Source organism: Lissotriton vulgaris, chromosome 11 (assembly GCF_964263255.1).
Source record: "Lissotriton vulgaris chromosome 11, aLisVul1.2, whole genome shotgun sequence".
NCBI classification, from domain to species: Eukaryota; Metazoa; Chordata; class Amphibia; order Caudata; family Salamandridae; genus Lissotriton; species Lissotriton vulgaris.
Genome location: NC_141699.1, coordinates 752139041 through 752158068, shown reverse-complemented (window position 1 = coordinate 752158068; position 19028 = coordinate 752139041). Strand labels below are relative to the sequence as shown.

Sequence of the window (19028 nt, the reverse complement as noted above, 5' to 3'; positions counted from 1 at the left end):
ATCCATCCTCCCACACTTTCAATCCATCTGTCCATCCTCCCTTTCACTCAGCCACTAAGGGTAGGATGTTCTAAATTAAACAAGCATTGGTTTAGCCAATAGGTCTCGCATTTGGGACCTTAAGTGTTTAGCCATGCAACAGTTGATGTTGTTGCACCAAGGATATTGTACTGCATAACTAAATACTTATATGGTTTCAAAGGCGAGACCTATTGGCTATGCCAATGCTTGTTTCCTATTTTTTTGCGATTTTCAGCCTTTGCGATCACAAAGGTGTTTTGTTCAAGAGACCCCATGTCTGTACCTAATTCTCTAAAGGCACATTTCAACCAGTAGAGATCAACGAGAGCAAGTCTTCAGCTACATCTTTTTAGGTTTTGACTAGCAATGCTTACGAAGTAAGAATTCGCTAGAAAAAACATAATGAGAATAGTATATGGGGCTTGGAATCCGCCCCGTCTTCTATTGGCTAGCTCCATAAATGGAGCCTGGCCATTGGACGACGGGCCTGTCCGTCAATGCCGGACCGGATTCGGGGGCGTTCCCGAGAATTTTTGGCTTTTGGAGACGTCAGCCAAAAGCCGGGAACGCCGGGAACGCCCCTGAATCTGGTCCGGCATTGCCGGCACCTGATTTTCGAGTATTTTGTCCGCTGGCAGGTGCCCACCCTGCCAGGGACCTTGCCGCTGTTGTGGTACCCCGAGCGAGTGCCCACCTCGCTTAATATTTAGATTTAAGGCCGGTGCCCACCCGGCATTGCTTCGTGTATTCACCGCCGCGGCCCCGAGTGAGAGGAGGAAGCAGCGCCCGCCTTCAGGCCCGGGCCGCGCTGGGATTGGCCCAGCCGGCCGAGCCCCCTTCCGCGTCATCGCAGGAGGAGGAGGAGAGAGCCGGAAGGAGGAAGCAGCCTAGCCCCGTTCCCGCCCCCCTCCCGCTCTCCGTGTCTCCGGCCCCGTTCCCGCCCTCCTCCCGCTCTCCGTGTCTCCGGCCCGTTCCCGCCCCCCTCCCGTGGCTCTTGTATAGCCATTATGTGAAAATCAAGAAACCGTAAGAAAGAAATGCTATCACGGGACCACTGGGGATCCCGGCCCTCAAGTGAATCATGTAGCAGCAGTCTTGCATGGCCAATGGGTTGAACGAAAATATCACTGCTCGGGCCCTGGTGATAGTTTTTAAATCTGTGTCGAACAGGGGTGAATCATGATAATACCAATGCCCTAATATCAGCCTCATCAAAGTGGTAATCTGTGCCGAGCACTGACTGTGCAGTGGTGGAGGGAATACCGATGCCGTGATGTCATCACCCTGGTAAAGCGTTAATCTGCTCTGAGTTCAGCTGTGGTGTTGCTGCTCTGTCTGCATTAACCGGTCTGATCACATAGCGACAGTCAGCAAAGCAGCACGCCTTTCATTGGACCGCCCTGTCGACCAATGGAAACGTAGACTCCTTTCAGCGGGAAAGCAGTGACGGAAAGACATAGGGGGAGAAGGGTGGCTCGAAGTGCTGAAAATAGCAGAAAAGAGACATTGCCACAAAATATGCTCCCTAACAGAGCAGGGACGTAGAGAACCAATGCTTTGAGACGCAGAGAAGCAGAGACACAGAGAGGGAAACCAACAGAGAGGGAGAGCCCAATGGCAAGGCGGGCACAAGGATAGGGAGCCAGCAGAAGAGACATTTTAGGAATGAGGGTACTGAGAAACCGGCACCGCCGGCCGTAACAGGAGCCGTGGCAGAGCATGGGGATAGGGCGAAAGAGGGGCAGAAAGCGCAGCGTAAAGGGAAACTCGGAATGGAATGGGGCAGATGTGTTGTGTCCTTAACATAATTAGCAGAAGTATTGCTCGATGCCTCAACTGTGACGATGTTGTTGTAAATTATGTCAGGAGATATTTTGTTAACATACATAACACAGAGAAGAGGAGTGAAGAGACACCATACTGCCAAAGCGGAGCGAGAAACAGCCATGGCAGAAGAGAGACCACCATAGCAGAAGAAACAGTGAGACAGCCATAGCAGAGGAGAGAGACAGATGTAGGAGAAGGAACAGTGAGACAGCCATTGCAGAGGAGAGAGACAGATGTAGGAGAAGGAACAGTGAGACAGCCATTGCAGAGGAGAGAGACAGGTGTAGCAGAAGAAACAGTGAGACAGCCATTGCAGAGGAGAGAGACAGATGTAGGAGAAGGAACAGTGAGACAGTCATGGCAGAGGAGATAGACAGCTGTAGAGAAGGAACAGAGAGACGGCCATTGCAGAGTAGAGAGACAACTGTAGCAGAAGGTGCGGCGAGACAGCCATTGCAGAACGGAGACAGCTGTAGCAGAAGGAGCAGTGAGACAGCCATTGCAAGGGAGAAAGGCAGCTGTAGGAGAAGAAAAAGGGAGACAGCCATTGCAGAGGGGAGAGACAGCTGTAGGAGAAGGAGCAGAGAGATAGCCAGTGCAGAGGAGATAGACAGATGTAGGAGAAGGAACAGAGACAGCCATTGCAGAGTAGAGAGACAGCTGTAGGAGAAGGAACAGAGACAGCCATTGAAGAGTAGAGAGACAGCTGTAGCAAAAGGAGCAGCGAGAAAGCCATTGCAGAGGAGAGAGACAGCTGTAGGAGAAGGGACAGTGAGACAGCCATGGCAGAGGAGAGAAACAGCTGTAGGAGAAGGAACAGTGAGACAGCCATTATTGAGTAGAGAGACAACTGTAGCAGAAGGAGCGGCGAGACCGCCATTGCAGAACGGAGAGACAGCTGTAGCAGAAGGAGCAGTGAGACAGCCTTTGCAGAGGAGAGAGACGGCAATGGAAGAAAAGAAAGACAGTCGGAGAGAAACTACGGAAAAACAGAGGTCCACTGCAAACCAGGGAAATAGCCACGGCTGAGCTGAACAGTGAGACAGTCATTGGAGAACAATGAGACAGTCATTACAGAACAATGAGACAGCCATTGCAGAACAGATGAGCCCAAGGTCAGCTATGTCAAGGCAGAGAGGCATGAGATTCTAAGGTATGAATGAGACATTATGCCAGGGCATAGCTGGGAGATGAGTAAGTAAGGCGAGAGGTGATTTATGGAGCTGTAAATGTGGCCTGGAAGGGAGCCCTGGAGGAGTCATTGTGTGGGGAGCTTTGTGTGGCTGTGTGTGGGGGGGGCTTTGTGTGGCTGTGTGTGTGGGGGGCTCTGTGTGGGTGTGTGTGTGTGTGTGTGGGGGGGCTCTGTGTGTGTTTGTGTGTGTCATTTGCGAGAGATAAAGCTAGTGGCATTGTAAATGACAATGCCATTTTTTATGTTAAAAAAACATAAATAAAAATAATGTCAAGAGCAATGCCAATAGCTCTAACTTTAACAAAGGCAAAACCATTGCATTGTAAATGCTTGTTCATTCTTGGGTCGAGGTATTGCTTAGAAATATGATTTGGCTCTTGGTGACCAAACATTAAAACCACTAGATCAAGAACAAAAGGAAAAGAAAGAGAAGGCTCCCAAATCTGTATCAGTCTCGTTACCTTCAGATGCTAGTTTGGACTTGAGGAGGTGCTCCTGGAGGTTGTTTTTCTGCCTGTTTCGGTGGAAATACGTTTACCCACAAGATGAGTTTATTTTAATCCCGTTATTATTTCTGTGCAGTCTTATAGGCTGGTTAGCACTCCCTGGGGAAGTTTATCTTACTCTTCTGTTCTTCCTTAAAGTGATGACGTTCTCCTTATTTGGACCATAGCCTTTAGAGTAAGATTCTTATGCAAGATATGTAAAGAGCTACATTTGCAATGTCGCCCCCCCCCCCCCCCCCCCCCCCTCTTTCGACTGACATTTGCTAATGGAACTGTTGATAAAAACTGTTTTCGGACCAGTCGGAAATGCTGTTGCATTTGCACTAAGGGATGCAATTTCAATAACAATAAACTGCAGATCGCTGCTCCAACAGCCATCGGCCGGATATGGGCTTGCCAAAAGTATCTCTCCAATAGCAGATCTGTATACGAATTCCAAATCATTATCTTTTGCGTCTTCGCAAAAGAAACATGACCCTTCCAACCTGGATGTCAATGATTTCCTACATATATTAAAGCAAAACATTCCAAGTTAAGCCCACTTCAGAAATCTACTTTTCTCCCCACTGTTCAACTCTTTCAAGCAGTGGGTCATGTTGCATCCAAGATCTTTAAAATACTTCAAGCCACCCCTCAAAGAAGTGCGCCATGCTGAGCAAGTATCTTCTTACCTCTCTTCTAAAGGCTCGCCACTACTTGTTGCAGAAACCTGGTCAAAAATCTGCTCTTGACTGCTTCAAAAAAATGAATCCCCTCGCTGATGCAAAGTTCTTTAAATGTCACTTCCTCCATTGGACCCCCACTAAACATTTTAAATTCAAACTCGTTGTGTCTGACACTTGCTGATCTTGTGAATCATTGACCGGTGATGTTGAACATATGTTCTTGTCATGCCTCCTGCTCTTTTTTGACCTGACTTCTTTTTCCAATTGTAGAACATTTTCAAAACCTCCATCTCCCTGAAGTTCCCAAACGTAATGCTTGGGCTGCACTCAGACATGCCCCCCCATCGAGCTCTCGGATTCAGACCTCACTCTACTACATCTGCTACTCACTATTGCTCCTAAGGTCATGCTGATTGACTGGAAATCCTTTAGCAAAGTCTCTTACCATACTTGGTGGGCGTGAGTTACTTACCTTAGAAACACACACATATCCCAGTCGCATGACAGGAGCAACCCTGTTACTTCCCTACGCACATAGGAAACACTAGACATCTTCACTCAAAATATGTAAGACTCTTGTGGGGCCCTTTGACCCTTCTAGACTGTCATGGGACTCGCATTCCCCCTTTATTTTGGCAGATCTCCAACAGTTCCCATGGCTCCCTCTCCTCCTATCTACATCCCTACTTCTTTTAGCGACCTCTGTCTCTATTTTCTGCCTCAATCATGCCCTGCGATAGAGTAGTTTGCTTTCATAATGATGTCAACCTCACCCGTTATTCACTGCGACCAAACTTATACCAACATTTTATCTCATCCTCCTGCCTCAAGGATACCGAAAAGAGCTACTTTGATATCTCCTGCATCATCATCATTGTTGCTGTGTGGTTGTTGTTGTGCTTCTTGAGCTTCACACGTCTCCATGTATGGACATTTTGTGTTGCTATGCTTTTGTTGTTTTACCTAAAATGTCAATAAAAATTTTTGAATAAAAAAAAATACAATTCAAATGTCAGTCACCTTTCCTAATTCTGCTTCTTCTAGGAGTAGATCGTTTATTGAATCTTAGTCCAATTACAGGTGGAGGGACTGGTTTGTCCTTCTGCATTCATATGGCAGAAAATTGACATCATTGCCTCATAGCGTTGCCATCTACAATATTATCGCCAGGGTGACCCCCCCCCCCCCCCCCCCCACTCCCCCCAAAAAAGGATCTCACCTGGTGGTAGGGAACATGGTAAAATGGTTATGCTTCAGTTAACGTTTAATCAAAAAGTTTTTCAATTTTGGAAAAAAAACGTTTGTGTGCCACAGATGGTCAACATTTAAATAAAATTAAAATATAGTCTAGTGCCTCCAGACAAGTTGTACAGCTCTGAATTTCAACCCTTAACTTCTTTGTAAATTGAAATATTCTCCTTCTAAATGTGAAAGTTTGTTTTAAATATTTTCATTTAAGACCAATCCTTTCACTTCCTGGCTGAATCAGTGCTGCATGAAATGAAGCCAGATTTGTAATGCTTTCCATTGAGCTGTTCAAGGGCTTCCAGGAATCGCGCGCCATACTCTGTAAGATAAGGTGCACAAGTATTTGCTTTGCCTTGTGATAAAGGTTCACAGCACTATCGGTCTCATGTCAATGTGCACACATGCTTAATGTTTAGTGTAGTTGGAGACGTGCTTCCGCTCACTCAGGCACTTGTGCTGCTCACAATCGCAAGAGAATTTGGCTGACTAGTTTGCAGGCAGATGCTCTTGTAAAAAGAATATAAAAATGTCACGTGGACACATATTGGACTAGATAAAATCCAGTGTGCCTGGAGTCCCATATCTCCATGCTTACAGTGGCAATGGAAGTGATTGTTTAATAAGTCAGTGACCGGTCAACAAGTCCATAATCATCCAAGCATGTATGCTCGTTCAAACCCTACCATAGGCCTTTGATTGCTCTGCTCGACTGAGTCAATAGAAAAATATAGATCTATCTGAAGCCCAGATTCTGAGGATTATCTGGTTCAACGGTCTATTATTAATTGATTTCTCGGCCCATAGGCAGCAGGTATCCCCCACTGATTACATTATTTTTTAATGGCCTTGGATCTCCAAGGTTTGTTTTCATGCCCTGATACTAATGGTGAACTTGTTAAATTGGAGACAGCCTTCACTTTAGAATTGAATGGAGCGCTCATACCACCCCGTCATTACTACTGTTGTAGTAAGTACACCCACAGATTGGGAACGTAGGGCAAGAGGTAGGATGGGAAGGGGGGTTGAGAGACTATTAAACTCAGGCCCCTACACACATAGAAAAAAACTGATTAAGAGCAGGTGACGTTGAAGCCCTGGAGCCTGGTGGAGACTGCTGAATGCCCTTAATCCAGGAAGCTCGGAGCACTGCTCTGAAGGTTGGCTCCCTGAGCTTTGTGCCTAGCTTGTCTATGCCAAAGCCAGCCCTGGTTTTGTTTTGATGCCACCAATGAAGGTCTTGAAAACAATAATGAACATATGTCTTCTTATTAGCATTGTGTACATTTTTTATCAGACAATTGAGGTGTATGCATTTGCAATTTTTAGGTCTGGCTTGACAGTGCATCTGTCTGCTTGCCAGCAGGTAACAATTCTTTAAAACCTATGTAGAATGGGCATTGGTGGCTCCAGAGCAGTATTCTTCTCTTACATGCTTCTATTGGCTATTTAGTATATCATTCTTCCTCACTTGGAGTGCTTGCTTTGCCATGCATGGGGGACAATTTTACATCTCAAAAGTATACTTAGATCAACAAATTGTGGCCGTCCTAATCGAACGACTGCACAAAGCCCACACTTCGCTGGATTTGCTCCTACCTGACAGGTTGCACCCAGACAGCCAACTTGGCTTCCTTCACCTTAGACTTCATCAAACTGATATGCAGAGTTCAACAAGGACCCTCCCTCAGCCCCGCTGTGTTCAATGCCTACATGATTCCACTTGCCAGCATCATCTGAGCCCACAGAATCAACTTCATGTTCTATGCTGATGGCACCCAGCTCATACTCTCCCGCTCCTGCGTGATGCCAAACACCTGTACAAATTTTCCCGCCTCCATGACTGAAGTTGCCAGATAGATGAAAACAAACTGCCTCAAACTCAGCATGAACAAGACGGATGTAGCGATCTTCGAGAAAAGACACCTTGCTCAAGGACTCTACCGGATAGCCTACTGAACTCGGACTCGCCCTTCTCAGCAACCCACGGAACAAGCCTGGGTATAGTAATAGACAAACAATTCCCTATGTAAATGCGGCCAAGTGAATCCATCTCCTCCTTCTACACAATCCAGATGCTCAAGAAGATCTTCAAATGAGTCCCCATCAACACTCGTAGAATTGTCACCAAAGCCCTCATTGTTATCAAGATGGACTGTGGCAGCGCACACTCTATTCCGGAATCAACACTCAACTGACCAGAAGACTCCAGGCCATAGAAGACTACCCTTAACCTCCCACTCCTATCACCCCACACATCAAAGAACTCCACTGGCTCCCGGCCCACAATGGAGCACCCTTCATACTCTTCATGCACACATTCAAAGCCTTGCACAACATTGGCTCCACATACCTCAAAAAACACAAACCTTCACAAACATTCTCGCTTATCCGGACTCCTACCGGCACAACACCCCTGTATGTGGAGATTATGATGCAGTGGTCGCGCCTTAGCCTACTTTGCTCCAAGAGGCTGGAACGACCTGCCCAGGAACATCACAGCCGCCTCTTCAGTGCTTGAATTTGACAACAACCTGGAGACCTGCCCCTTCATTTAGCACCAGCGCTGGCTCAGCACATACAGCTCCTACTTCCCGCCAGGATAACTACTGGGTGAATTGTGTGCTTTTCACATGCGCATAACGTAGCATAACATAAATCAATCCTTTTGTACTGTTGATTCACTTCAGCAAACTTTTCATAATTGTTTTAGTCAGTACTCAAATCGCAGTTCAGATTTCGGCTTTGCCAGTACTTGTTTTTTAGCACCTAACATCCCATTGTATTGGTCCGGTCTCCTGTGCACAGTGAGTGTTATGCTCGTTTTCGGCTGCTAACGCATGAACCCAGCCTGGCCACGCCACTCATGCTGCAAGATAAAACGTTTGACTGGCACTAATGTGCCTGAATGAACTCCAGCGCATGGGCCTGCACACGTAATGCGTCCTCGGCCGTGCCTGAGAAAGTGTTAGGTGTCTTGGCTGAGAGCTGACGGCTTTGCGGCTCGCGGCTGCGGCTAATGACTTTCAGCTGTCCCGGCGCGCGGTCCCCCTTCCTCCATGACGTCAATGCGCCGTCTGTAAACTCCGTGAACCTTTCGGTCGGATCATCCCCCAGCCTTGGAATATTTAATGTGGCTTTTACCCGTTTGCTTTATAGGTGAATCACTCATTAGGCAAGCTGTCGTTTAGAAGTTTGTCCTTCATCCAAATAACGTGTACTTTAACTTCGGTTGCTGGCTCGGGGAAGCCTCCTGAAATTCTGATAAACTGTTTATGTAACGCGGGTCCCGGGGGTCAGTGTGAGGGAGCTCGTGGGAACAAGAGCTCGACTTTTCTAGAGCGTGCTTCCACCAAATTAAACTAAACAACATGCACGTGCATTTGTCGGACACACTCTTGAAACGTGCTGAGCTGTTTTAATATAACGGCATAAGCAGAGTTTGTTATTTACAAACTGTAGCTGTTCGTGTCACTAGGCGCTGCATGCATTCCTGTTCACTTCTACGCGCTACCTTGGGATAGTTTCTTTATTATGATCCGCTGTTACACATCCTTTACCTCCCTGTTTCACAGAGCAAACTGATAAAATGTATTGTTGGTCGGCTGCATGCTAAAGAAATGTTGCTTTTGATACCTCTGCATTTTACCCACAAAGAGAGCATAGGTGTTCTATTTTGGTTAATCTCTCATTCTGGTTGAGGTAGGTGTCGTTTCTTGCAAATCTCTCACACTGGTTGAGGAAAGTGTGCTTTTTCAGTAAATCTCTCACTCTGGTAGAGTAGGTGTTTTCTTGGTAAATCTCATAGTGGTTGAGGTTTGTATGCTCTTTGGTAAATCTCATACTGGTAAGGTAGGTGTGCATTTTTCAGTAAATCTCACACTGGTAGAGGTAGGTGTTTTCTTAGTAAATCTCACATAGTGGTGGAGGTAGGTGTGCTTTTTTGGTAAATCTCTCATACTGGTTGAGGTAGGTGTAGTTTCTTGGTAAATCTCTCATACTGGTTGAGGTAGGTGTAGTTTCTTGGTAAATCTCTCATAGTGGTTGAGGTAGGTGTAGTTTCTTGGTAAATCTTTCATACTGGTTGAGGTAGGTGTGTTCTCTTGGTAAATCTTTCACACTGGTTGAGTTAATATGCTTTTTGGTAAATCTCATACTGGTTTAGGTAGGTAGTTCTTTTTTGGTAAATCACTCATACCTGTTGAGGTTGGTGTGCTTTTTGGTAAAGCTCTCATACAGGTTGAGGTAGGTGTAGTATCTTAGTAAATCTCTCATACTGGTGGAGGCAGGTGTTTTTTTTTTCTGTGTGTGGTAAATCTCATGGTTGTTGAGGTAGGTGTGTTTTTTTGGTAAATCCCTCACGCTAGTTGAGTCGAGTCACAGTTCTGATTTGGCAAAGTGTTGCACAGTAGGATTTGTTGCAAGCGTCAACGAGGGGAGTCTTCGACTCTCTTCTAGACTTCAAGGTAAAGTCAAAGCACAGAAATAGCCACAGGAAGAAGCCCTGGAAACTAAGTGATTCCAGTGACGTTCGTGGTTTGGATAATGGCGAACAGGTGACCGTAGAAGGTATTCATCCTTCTGGGATCACTTATGTTACGTTTCCATTTTTGTAGATATTTTTATTTTCGGGAATCCGATTTTACAGGGTTTCCTGTTCATAGCGACCCCAGCAGCCGGATCCCGAACCAGTCCAATCCCTTTACTCCTACGTCTTCGGGTAAACTCCCTCTGGAGCGTTTCGTTTATGCAGCCTCTCTATTTGCTGCTTTCCCCTTTACGTTTACTGATAATACTTCAATGTTTCCCTCTTCATTCCTATAGATACACCTGCATCATTGAGAGCTGTACATATTTGTGGTTGTGAGTAGCAACAAGTCACATTAAACACATTACGCACACTGCTGTGTCAGCTTTTAGCATTTTAGCTTATATTCATGTTTGTCTATTTTCTTTGTCTTTTTCAGTTAACTTTTCACTCTCTCGGGCATATTTTAATCCAAGTCCTGATGATGCCGAAATGATTGGATCGAAAGGCCATCAACTGACTGTGCAGACCCGCCTAAATAATTATAATTGAGAAACATGGGCTGCACACCGCTTGTGTAGAATGTGGTTCCCTTACTGCGTCATTTGAATCATCTACGTTTGGCCACTGAGCAATATTTTTGCACCGCACTGTCACTTATGTACACAAACGTTCTTTTATTCTTTATTATTAAAACAATGTTTTGTATCCTAGTATTGTTTCCTATTGGACGTCATATAATTGCTTTAGGAACCACTTTTTTTGAAAGGGATATAATAAAATGACATGCATAGAGGCTTAGTTTGTGATTATAATAGTTGTATTTTTGTAATGGCAAATGAATCACTTGTTACAAGTGACACTGCAACAGTAAAAATGACCAGCACTGGCAAGACCAGTAGGTCTACCTATTTAGGTGCTCATGCATACAAACTCAGGCTTGCAGAAACGTGGACTTCTACATGGCTATTGACGTTGGACCGATTAGTTTTTCCAAAGCTTTTCACTAATCGACCCCACTGTCACTTGTGTACATAAACATTAATTTAATTATTTGTTAAAACATTGTTTTGAATCATATTAATTTTTCTTATTTGACACATGATCATTGCTTTAGGAACATCGGTCCGTTTGAAATTTGATAAATTACTCCTGTCTTTATACTTTTCAAGGTTCTCCTTGTGTTATGAAACTAATTTTTTAATATCTCGCATGTCTTATCTGCATGTCTTTCAAGTCACCCTTTGTTTGTAACAAGTGGAAAAACATAGTATGTGGCCCTGGAATACATGTAAGACAATGGATCTATACATGTTGCTTGTATTAGAACATCAAGCTCCAGAATTATTGAGCTTGTTAATGCTTCCTTTCCCAAGAGATGGTTGTGGTAGAGTATAGGAAATTAACTTAAATATGTTTTTTTTTTATTTCAGTTGTGACACTCTATGCCACATTAGGAGGCCAAGCAATAGCGCATGGTTTAAATGAAACGGAGGTAACCCACATCATTACAAGCAAAGAACTTCTTAAAACAAAGTTGATGGTAAAGATGCAACTTTTTTAACTCCTCTTTTGTGTTCCTTATTTGTTGCCTTGTTTTGTACTTTTTGTTAGTTTTCGTTAAAGGAAGCTGTACCTGTTTAGAAGACCTCATGTTACCAATAATTAAATATGTACTTGAAAAAAGTAGTTTAGAGAGGGCCAGCCCAGTTCAGCCACTGGCTTTCATTCGTTTTCTAGGTCTGACTTGACAATGCAATTTCCACTGAAATGCACGAAGGGCTATTTTACATCTTAAAACGTTCACTCAATGATCCTGCGGTTTGTCGCATTTAATTTCTTTTCTCCATTGTGCATGCTCTATAGAAAGCACTTCTTCGTTTTTTACCCAGCATTGGTACAGCCACTAGGGCAGGTTTTAATGTGATAAATAACATGCTGTTTGTGAATGCCTGTATTTAGACGTTTTGGTATAACAAAGCATATTTTTAAGCTGCATATGGCCCCCAGGACCTCCTCCATTGAGAACGGAGCATATAACTTCTCAATTTGTTTGACCATCACCCTGGGAAAGGTTAATCCTTTCAGATATTGGTCTTGTTTGAACTCCACTTAGTTTTTTGAAACACACAGTCACTTATAAATGTACCTAAAAAGATTCACTTTGTCCCTGTCATTTATTTATTTTGTATTTATTTTCAAAGTTTTATATAGCGCGAACAAGATCTTTGCAGATATCAGAGCGCTTTACAGAAAGAAGGGGTAAGGAAACAAGAGGGTGTTAAGCAGATTTTTTGTTACAATAATGGTAATAGGTGGTACGTGAGTAACAAAATAAGGTCGCAGTCCGATAAAAGCGTAATACATGTAGATAATCAAATAAACAGCTAATACAGAGTCGGTGTAAAGTCTTAGATTGGACCAAAATAGAGTTCAAGTGAATTTAGCCATTAGGATGGCTTTTACTTCTTTCTTAAAAAATGCAGTGGAGGAGATCAGCCTCGTTTCGGGAGGGAGTGCATTCCAGATCCTGGGTGCCATTCCTGAGAAGGAGCTTTTGTATGTTTTTTCCTTCCGGAATCTTCGAGGTTTCAGGAGGAGATTTTTTGAGCTTCTATTGGTTCTCGAGCCTCCTCATACAGTCCGCTTTTGGGTGAGGTAGTTGGGTGACTTGTGGTGTACAGCCATGTGTGTCATGCAGGCAATTTTCAACTGTATTCTGGCTTCAAAAGGCAGCCAGTTCAGGGATCTTAAGTCAGGGGAAATATGCGAATGTTTTCTTGATCCAGTGATCAGTCTCGCTGCGGCGTTCAAGGAGGCTCTTAGTGGTGCGGTTGTAGATGGGGGGAGTCCGCTGAGAGCCACAATTCCGTAGTCTATGCGTGGGATGACTAGGGCTTGTACTGCGGTTTGGAAGTCCTTAGCTGGGTAGAAGGGTTTAAGTTTCCTCAAAGTGTTGATTTGGAAATTAGCTCCCTTAGTTGCTGTGCTGATATGCTGCTGCATGTTGAGATTGGCGTCAAGTGTGATGCCTAAGGATTTCGCTGAGTCCACGATGGTGGGTTGGATATTGAGTGCGGTTAGGTGCTTGAGCCAGGATTGGGTGGTGGAGATTTTTGCAGGAGGTGAGATCAGAAGGAACTCAGTTTTCTGCGCATTAAGTTTGAGGTGATTATCGGCCAACCATGATTGGGTGTTTCTGAGCGTGTAGTTCAGAAGTTTGATGTCTTCCGGGGATTCTAGTTTGAGGTAGAGTTGAGTGTCATCAGCGTACATGTGAAAGTGTACATTAGATGCTTGAAGCAAGGTGGTGAGTGGTTCCATGACTAGGTTGAACAAAGTGGGGGATAGGGAAGATCCTTGTGGGACGCCTAATGTTACAGGTACAGATGAGGACAACACGTTGTTGATCTTGAACTTCTGAGACCGGTTATGTAAGAAGGAAGTGAACCATTTGAGAACAGTTCCGGATAGACCCATTCTGGTGTTCAAGTAGATTCTCATGTTTGACGGTGTCAAATGCTGAGGAGAGATCAAGTAGGATGAGGAGGCAGGAGTCATTGTGATCAAGGATTTGGAGGGCGTCATCAATTATGTGCGTCATAGCCGTTTCGCTACTGTGTCTTGCTCGGAAGCCTGATTGATGAGGGTTGAGGAGGTCAAACTGATCAATGTGTTTTGTCAGTTGGAGTTGTACGCATTTTTCCAGCAGTTTGGCCAAGGTGGGGATATTGGTGATAGAGCGGTAATTGTTTAGGTCGGCCGGGTCAGCTGTAGGTTTCTTGAGTATAGGCGTGACTTATCCTACCTTGAGGGAGTCGGGGATGAGTCCTTGTTGTAGGGAACTGTTAATGATCTTAGTCCAGAGTGGAAGGAGCAGGGGGGTGAAGTCTTTTACAGCATTAGCAGGTAAGGGGTCTGTGAGGTGATTAGAGGGTTTCAAGGTGCCGAGCAGTTTGTTAATTGATTCTTCTGAGTAGGTGTCGAAGGACGACCAAGCTGCGTTATTTTTAGGTTGAGTGGTTTTTCTGCTGATGGGGCTGGAGTATCGGTTTACATCATTGAGGAGTTTGCTTTTTATATTATCAGTTTTTTGCTTAAAGAAAGCAGAAAAGTCTTCACAGGATGGTATAATACTTGTTGTGCTGTTTGATTGTAGAGGTTGTTCCTTGGTTTGAGTTTTGACTAGCTCAAACAGTTTTCTTGGTTGATTTTTTGCTTGGTCGAGCTGGAGGCTGAAGAAGTCTGTTTTCGAGCGCTTAATTTTCCTAAAGTAGGCGTTCCTCTTTTTCTTGAGCGTTCTAAGGTGCAATGCTGAGGGATCTGATCTCCAGGTGCGCTCTGCCATTCGCATGGCACGCCTATCTTCATTGAGTCTGCCTTCATACCATGGGTTCGAGATCTTGGTGGAGGCTCTCTTCAGTTGCAGTGGGGCGGCTTCATTGATTATTGAGGTCATAGAGTTGAGGTATAGGTCGGTCAGAGATTGCACGTCAGAGGTGCCGGTAGGGGGAAGGAGGAGGCTGCTGCTGTGGGAAGTTAAGGAGTTTGGGTTAAGCTTCTTCATGTCCCTTTTCCAGATCTTGGGTTTGGAGGGTTGAACCGGGTTAAGTTTAACCTTCTGATAGATACATCTGCAGTGTGGATTCCTCACCTTGTGAATATCCCCCTTGCACCAGCAAATTTCGGAAATTCTTTTTCGTAGCCTCGCCGTGACGTGGATAGGACGTCACAGAGACACGGCTCCGCTCGCGACTCCGCTGACGTCACCCACGCCTATAATAGGCCCACGCCGGCGTGATGACATCAGTTCCCTTTTTTCCGCGTCGTCGACGCTAACGGTTATCGGGAATCTCTGTAGCCTACTGGTACATTGTTGCCGTTTTGTTGCTTAATTCTGCTTCTCTGTATCCTGTCTCTTCGAAGATGTCATCCAAGAAGACTGGCTTCAAGCCCTGCAGAGAGTGCGGTAAAATGATGTCCATTACCGACCCCCATGAAGACTGCATCTGGTGTTTAAGTTCCGACCATGATGTGGAGGATTGTTCTTCATGTCGGAAGATGAATCCGAAGGCCCTGAGGGAGAGAGAAGCCAAACTTCTGGTTGCTAAGGTGAAAGCTGGAAAGGAGAAGTCGTCGAGGTCTCGTTCTCGAAGGGCGGGGTCAAAGTCCGGGCGAGGTCGAGATCTGCTTCTCGTGAGAGGTCGTCTTCGAAGTCGGCGTCGGATCATGTTTCGAAGTCGAAGAAGAAGCACAAGAAGAGGAGACATGAGTCCCGACGTCGGTCTGGTAAGGAGTCGGGCTCGAGGTCGAGGTCACCGAAGAAGGTACGTTCGAAGGTGGTTACCCTCGAAGTCTCTGAGCATGAAGGTGAGGCCTCGCCATCTGAGTCGCGTGGGCGATCTCCATCTCCGGCTCCGAATGCTTCTCCGGTTCCGAATCCGTCTCCGGCGCCGTCCCCGGCCCGAGAAGAGGAAGAGGCCCGAGAGGATGTGGATTCCGCGCCTGTCGAAGTGCCGAATCCGATCCCTCTTCAGGACCGGCCTGATGGTTTTCAGCCGCCCTTTCCTGCTCCAGGCCAGGACCCTTCAGCGTTTCTTAACGCAATGTATGGTGTCTTCTCAAGGGCGTGGTACCCCTCTGGTGCACCTTCGGGTCCCATGGGTCCTTTGGCATTCAGCCTGGGAGTTCCTCACTCCTATCCTCCGGCTCCGTTTATGCCTTACATGCCGGCTCCGACGCCGCATTGGCAATTCCCGGCTCCGCCGAAGTCGTCGACGCCGATTCCGGCGTCGCCTGCTCCTGATCATCCTCGAGGGCATTCTTCTGTGCCGTCGGATTCGATACCGGCGCCGGCCCCGAATCCGTCGAAGCCGCAGGTGGATCCGGCTGCGAGGCGTGTAAAGGAGAGGTCCAGAAGGGAAGCTCAACGCCTTTTGGAGGAGCAGAGATACATGGACTCAGTCTGATGTTGAAGAAGGTGATCTAGAGGAGAGCTGTTTTGAGGAATTGGCGGATTCAGGGACTCTTGATTTCTCTCCAGAGTGGGAGTTGCCCTCAGGTTCGGGCGCTCCCTCTAAGGATATCCAGCCTTACCATCTGGTTATGAGGAAGGCTGCTGAACTTCTTCAATTGACTCTGCCTACAGTTGAGTTCAAGTCTAATATCCTCACAGAAGTCTTGCATTCTCCGAATTCTGTGGTTGAGCCTTTACTTCCATTCAATGATGCCTTGACTGATCCTATTATGGAAGTGTGGAAGAAACCTTTGTCGGCTCCTGCGGTTTCAAAGAGTGTTGCGAGGAGGTACAGGGCTGCTCCTGAGGACCCGGCTTTTCTGTCTTCACATCCTTCGCCAGAGAGCCTTTCCTCAGGTTCCTTGTGAGAAGGAAGCAAAGAAACCGGACCAAGTGGCAAAAAAGACCTTTTCATCGGCTAGCATGGCGTTGAAGTCATCTAATGCCACTTGTCTAATGGGAAGGTATGTCCATGCCTTAATGGACTCCTTGCGTATCCTGGCTCCAAAAATTCCTGATGCCAACCGAAAGGATTTTGAGGAGGTGATTTCTGACACTCAGGCGGCAGCCCGCCAGGTTATTCAAAGTGGTCTGGACACTGCTGACTCTGTGGCTCGTATTATGGGCACCGCTGTTGCCACTAGGAGGTCAGCCTGGTTGAAGTCATCGGACTTTTCGGCTGATGTTCAGGCGACTCTGCTTGATCTTCCTTTTGATGGTTCAGGTCTCTTTGGGAAGAAGGCGGATGCTGCTCTTGAGAGATTCAAAGATTGCAGAGCAACAGCGAAGTCTTTGGGCCTCCAGATCAGGGGCACTTCTTCCAGCAGAAGGTTCAGGGGCTTTGGTCGCTCCTTTCGGAATTTCCGGCAAGGCCAACAGCAGCAGCAGCAACAGAATTCAGTGTACAGATTGTACAGGGGAAAGCAAAGAGCGCGTCCTCGTGGAAGTCAGCCCTCCTCTTCCTCCACCTCTTCCAACCCCCCTGCCGCAGAAAAGCAGCCCTAGATCCGCCATTCAGGATCATGTGGGTCCGGTTGGGGGTCGGCTTACCCATTTTCTACAGGATTGGGAATCGGTTACGACAGATCTTTGGGTTCTCAATCTTGTAGAAAATGGGTATGCCCTTCCCTTTCGGGAATTTCCCCCTGTTTACCCTCCTTGTCAAGGTTTTTGCTCCGAGGAACATCTGTCTCTTCTGCAGGAGGAGGTTCTAACTCTGTTACGAAAGGGTGCGATAGAGGTGGTCCCAGAGCAGGAAAGGGGTCAGGGATGCTACTCCCGGTATTTCCTGATCCCCAAAAAGGATGGCAGGCTTCGTCCAATCCTGGATCTCAGGATCTTGAATCTCTATCTGAAGCAGGAGAAATTCAAGATGCTCACCCTTGTTCAGGTTCTTCAAGCGTTAATGGAAGGAGACTGGATGGTGTCGCTCGACTTGCAGGACGCGTATTTCCAAAAAACCCATCCTGAAGTCGCACAGGAAGTATCTCCGTTTCACGGTTGAGTCGCAGCACTACCAGTTTGCGGTCCTTCCGTTTGGTCTTACTACTGCGCCTCGAGTCTTCACCAAGGTGATGGCGGTGGTGGCAGCTCATCTCAGGAGGTCGGGGATACCTGTGGTCCCTTATTTGGACGACTGGCTGATCAAAGCGGAGTCGTCAGAGAAGGTGCTCCATCATCTGCAAGCGACAACTCAGTTGTTGTTCAGGTTGGGTTTTTCGATAAATGTACCCAAGACTCACCTGGTGCCCTCCCAGCGCGACCTGTTCATAGGTGCCGCACTGGACACTACTGTTTGTCGTGCATTCCCTCCACCTCAAAGGATTCGCGACATACAGGAAATGATTCCTTTGTTTTACCCTGGAGCGGTCGTTCCAGTCCTGAAGGTCCTTCGCCTGCTCGGTCTGATGGCTTCTTGCATTCTCCTGGTCAACCATGCACGCTGGCACATGCGGGCACTCCAGTGGTGTCTCCGCAGGCAGTGGTATCAGCACAATGGAGATCTCGGGGAGTCGGTGAAGATCTCCAGAGAAACTGCAGCGGATCTGTCTTGGTGGAGCGTGGAAGGCAACCTGTCGCAAGGGAAGCCTTTCCATCTACCTCCATCGGTGGCCACGGTGATAACGGATGCATCCACTCTAGGGTGGGGTGCTCATCTTGGGAATCTGGAGGTCAAGGGTCTTTGGTCTCCAGAGGAAAGGTTGCTTCACATCAACCTTCTAGAGTTGCGGGCGATACGTTTGGCGCTCAAGGCCTTCCGCCCTTCCCTTCGCGGTCAGTAGATCCAAGTCCTGACGGACAACATGACCGCGATGTGGTACATCAACAAGCAGGGAGGAGTGGGGTCGCAGTGTCTCTGCAGAGAGGCACTGCGTCTCTGGTCCTGGGTTCAGGACCACCAGATTTGTCTGATGGCAAATCATCTGGCCGGAGTTCTGAACGTGCGTGCCGACAGGCTCAGCCGGCAGTTCTCTGCCGACCACGAGTGGAGGCTTCATCCGGAGGTGGTTCGTCACGTCTTTCGGACGTGGGGGACTCCTCGGGTGGACCTGTTTGCCACTCGCGAGAATGCTCACTGCCCGTCATTCTGCAGTCTCCAGTATCCGATGCAAGGAGCCTTGGGGGACGCGTTTCAGTTGAGTTGGGGAAATCAACTCCTTTACGCGTTTCCTCCCATACCCTTGATTCCTCGGGTTCTGAGGAAAATTCGCGAAGACCGGGCCCAAGTTATATTGGTCGCCCCGGATTGGCCAAGAAGGGTGTGGTATACAGATCTACTCCACCTCTCCTCTCACCCGCCGCTCCGTCTCCCTCTCAGGGCAGACCTCCTCTCTCAGATGGAGGGGCAGGTTCTACACCCCCACCTCCAGACATTGCACCTTCATGCCTGGAGATTGAAAGGGGCAACCTGATTTCCTATTCTCTCACACCTGATGTGGTGGATGTCATTTTGTCTGCCAGACGTGACTCCACTAAGACTGTCTATTCTTATAGATGGTCTAGGTTTGTTATTTGGTGTGGTGAGAAT

The 19028-nt window shown here is 46.9% G+C and overlaps 1 protein-coding gene across 1 annotated transcript in view; it reads left to right on the top strand.

Annotated features, from left to right (window-relative positions):
* Window positions 1-19028, top strand: part of ACSL3 (acyl-CoA synthetase long chain family member 3) — a 569394-nt gene that overhangs the window by 210127 nt on the left and 340239 nt on the right. Inside the window, exon 4 of the mRNA XM_086943874.1 lies at window positions 11418-11527. Coding sequence (XP_086800000.1) covers window positions 11418-11527 — 110 coding nt within the window. The remainder of the gene's footprint in view (window positions 1-11417; window positions 11528-19028) is intronic.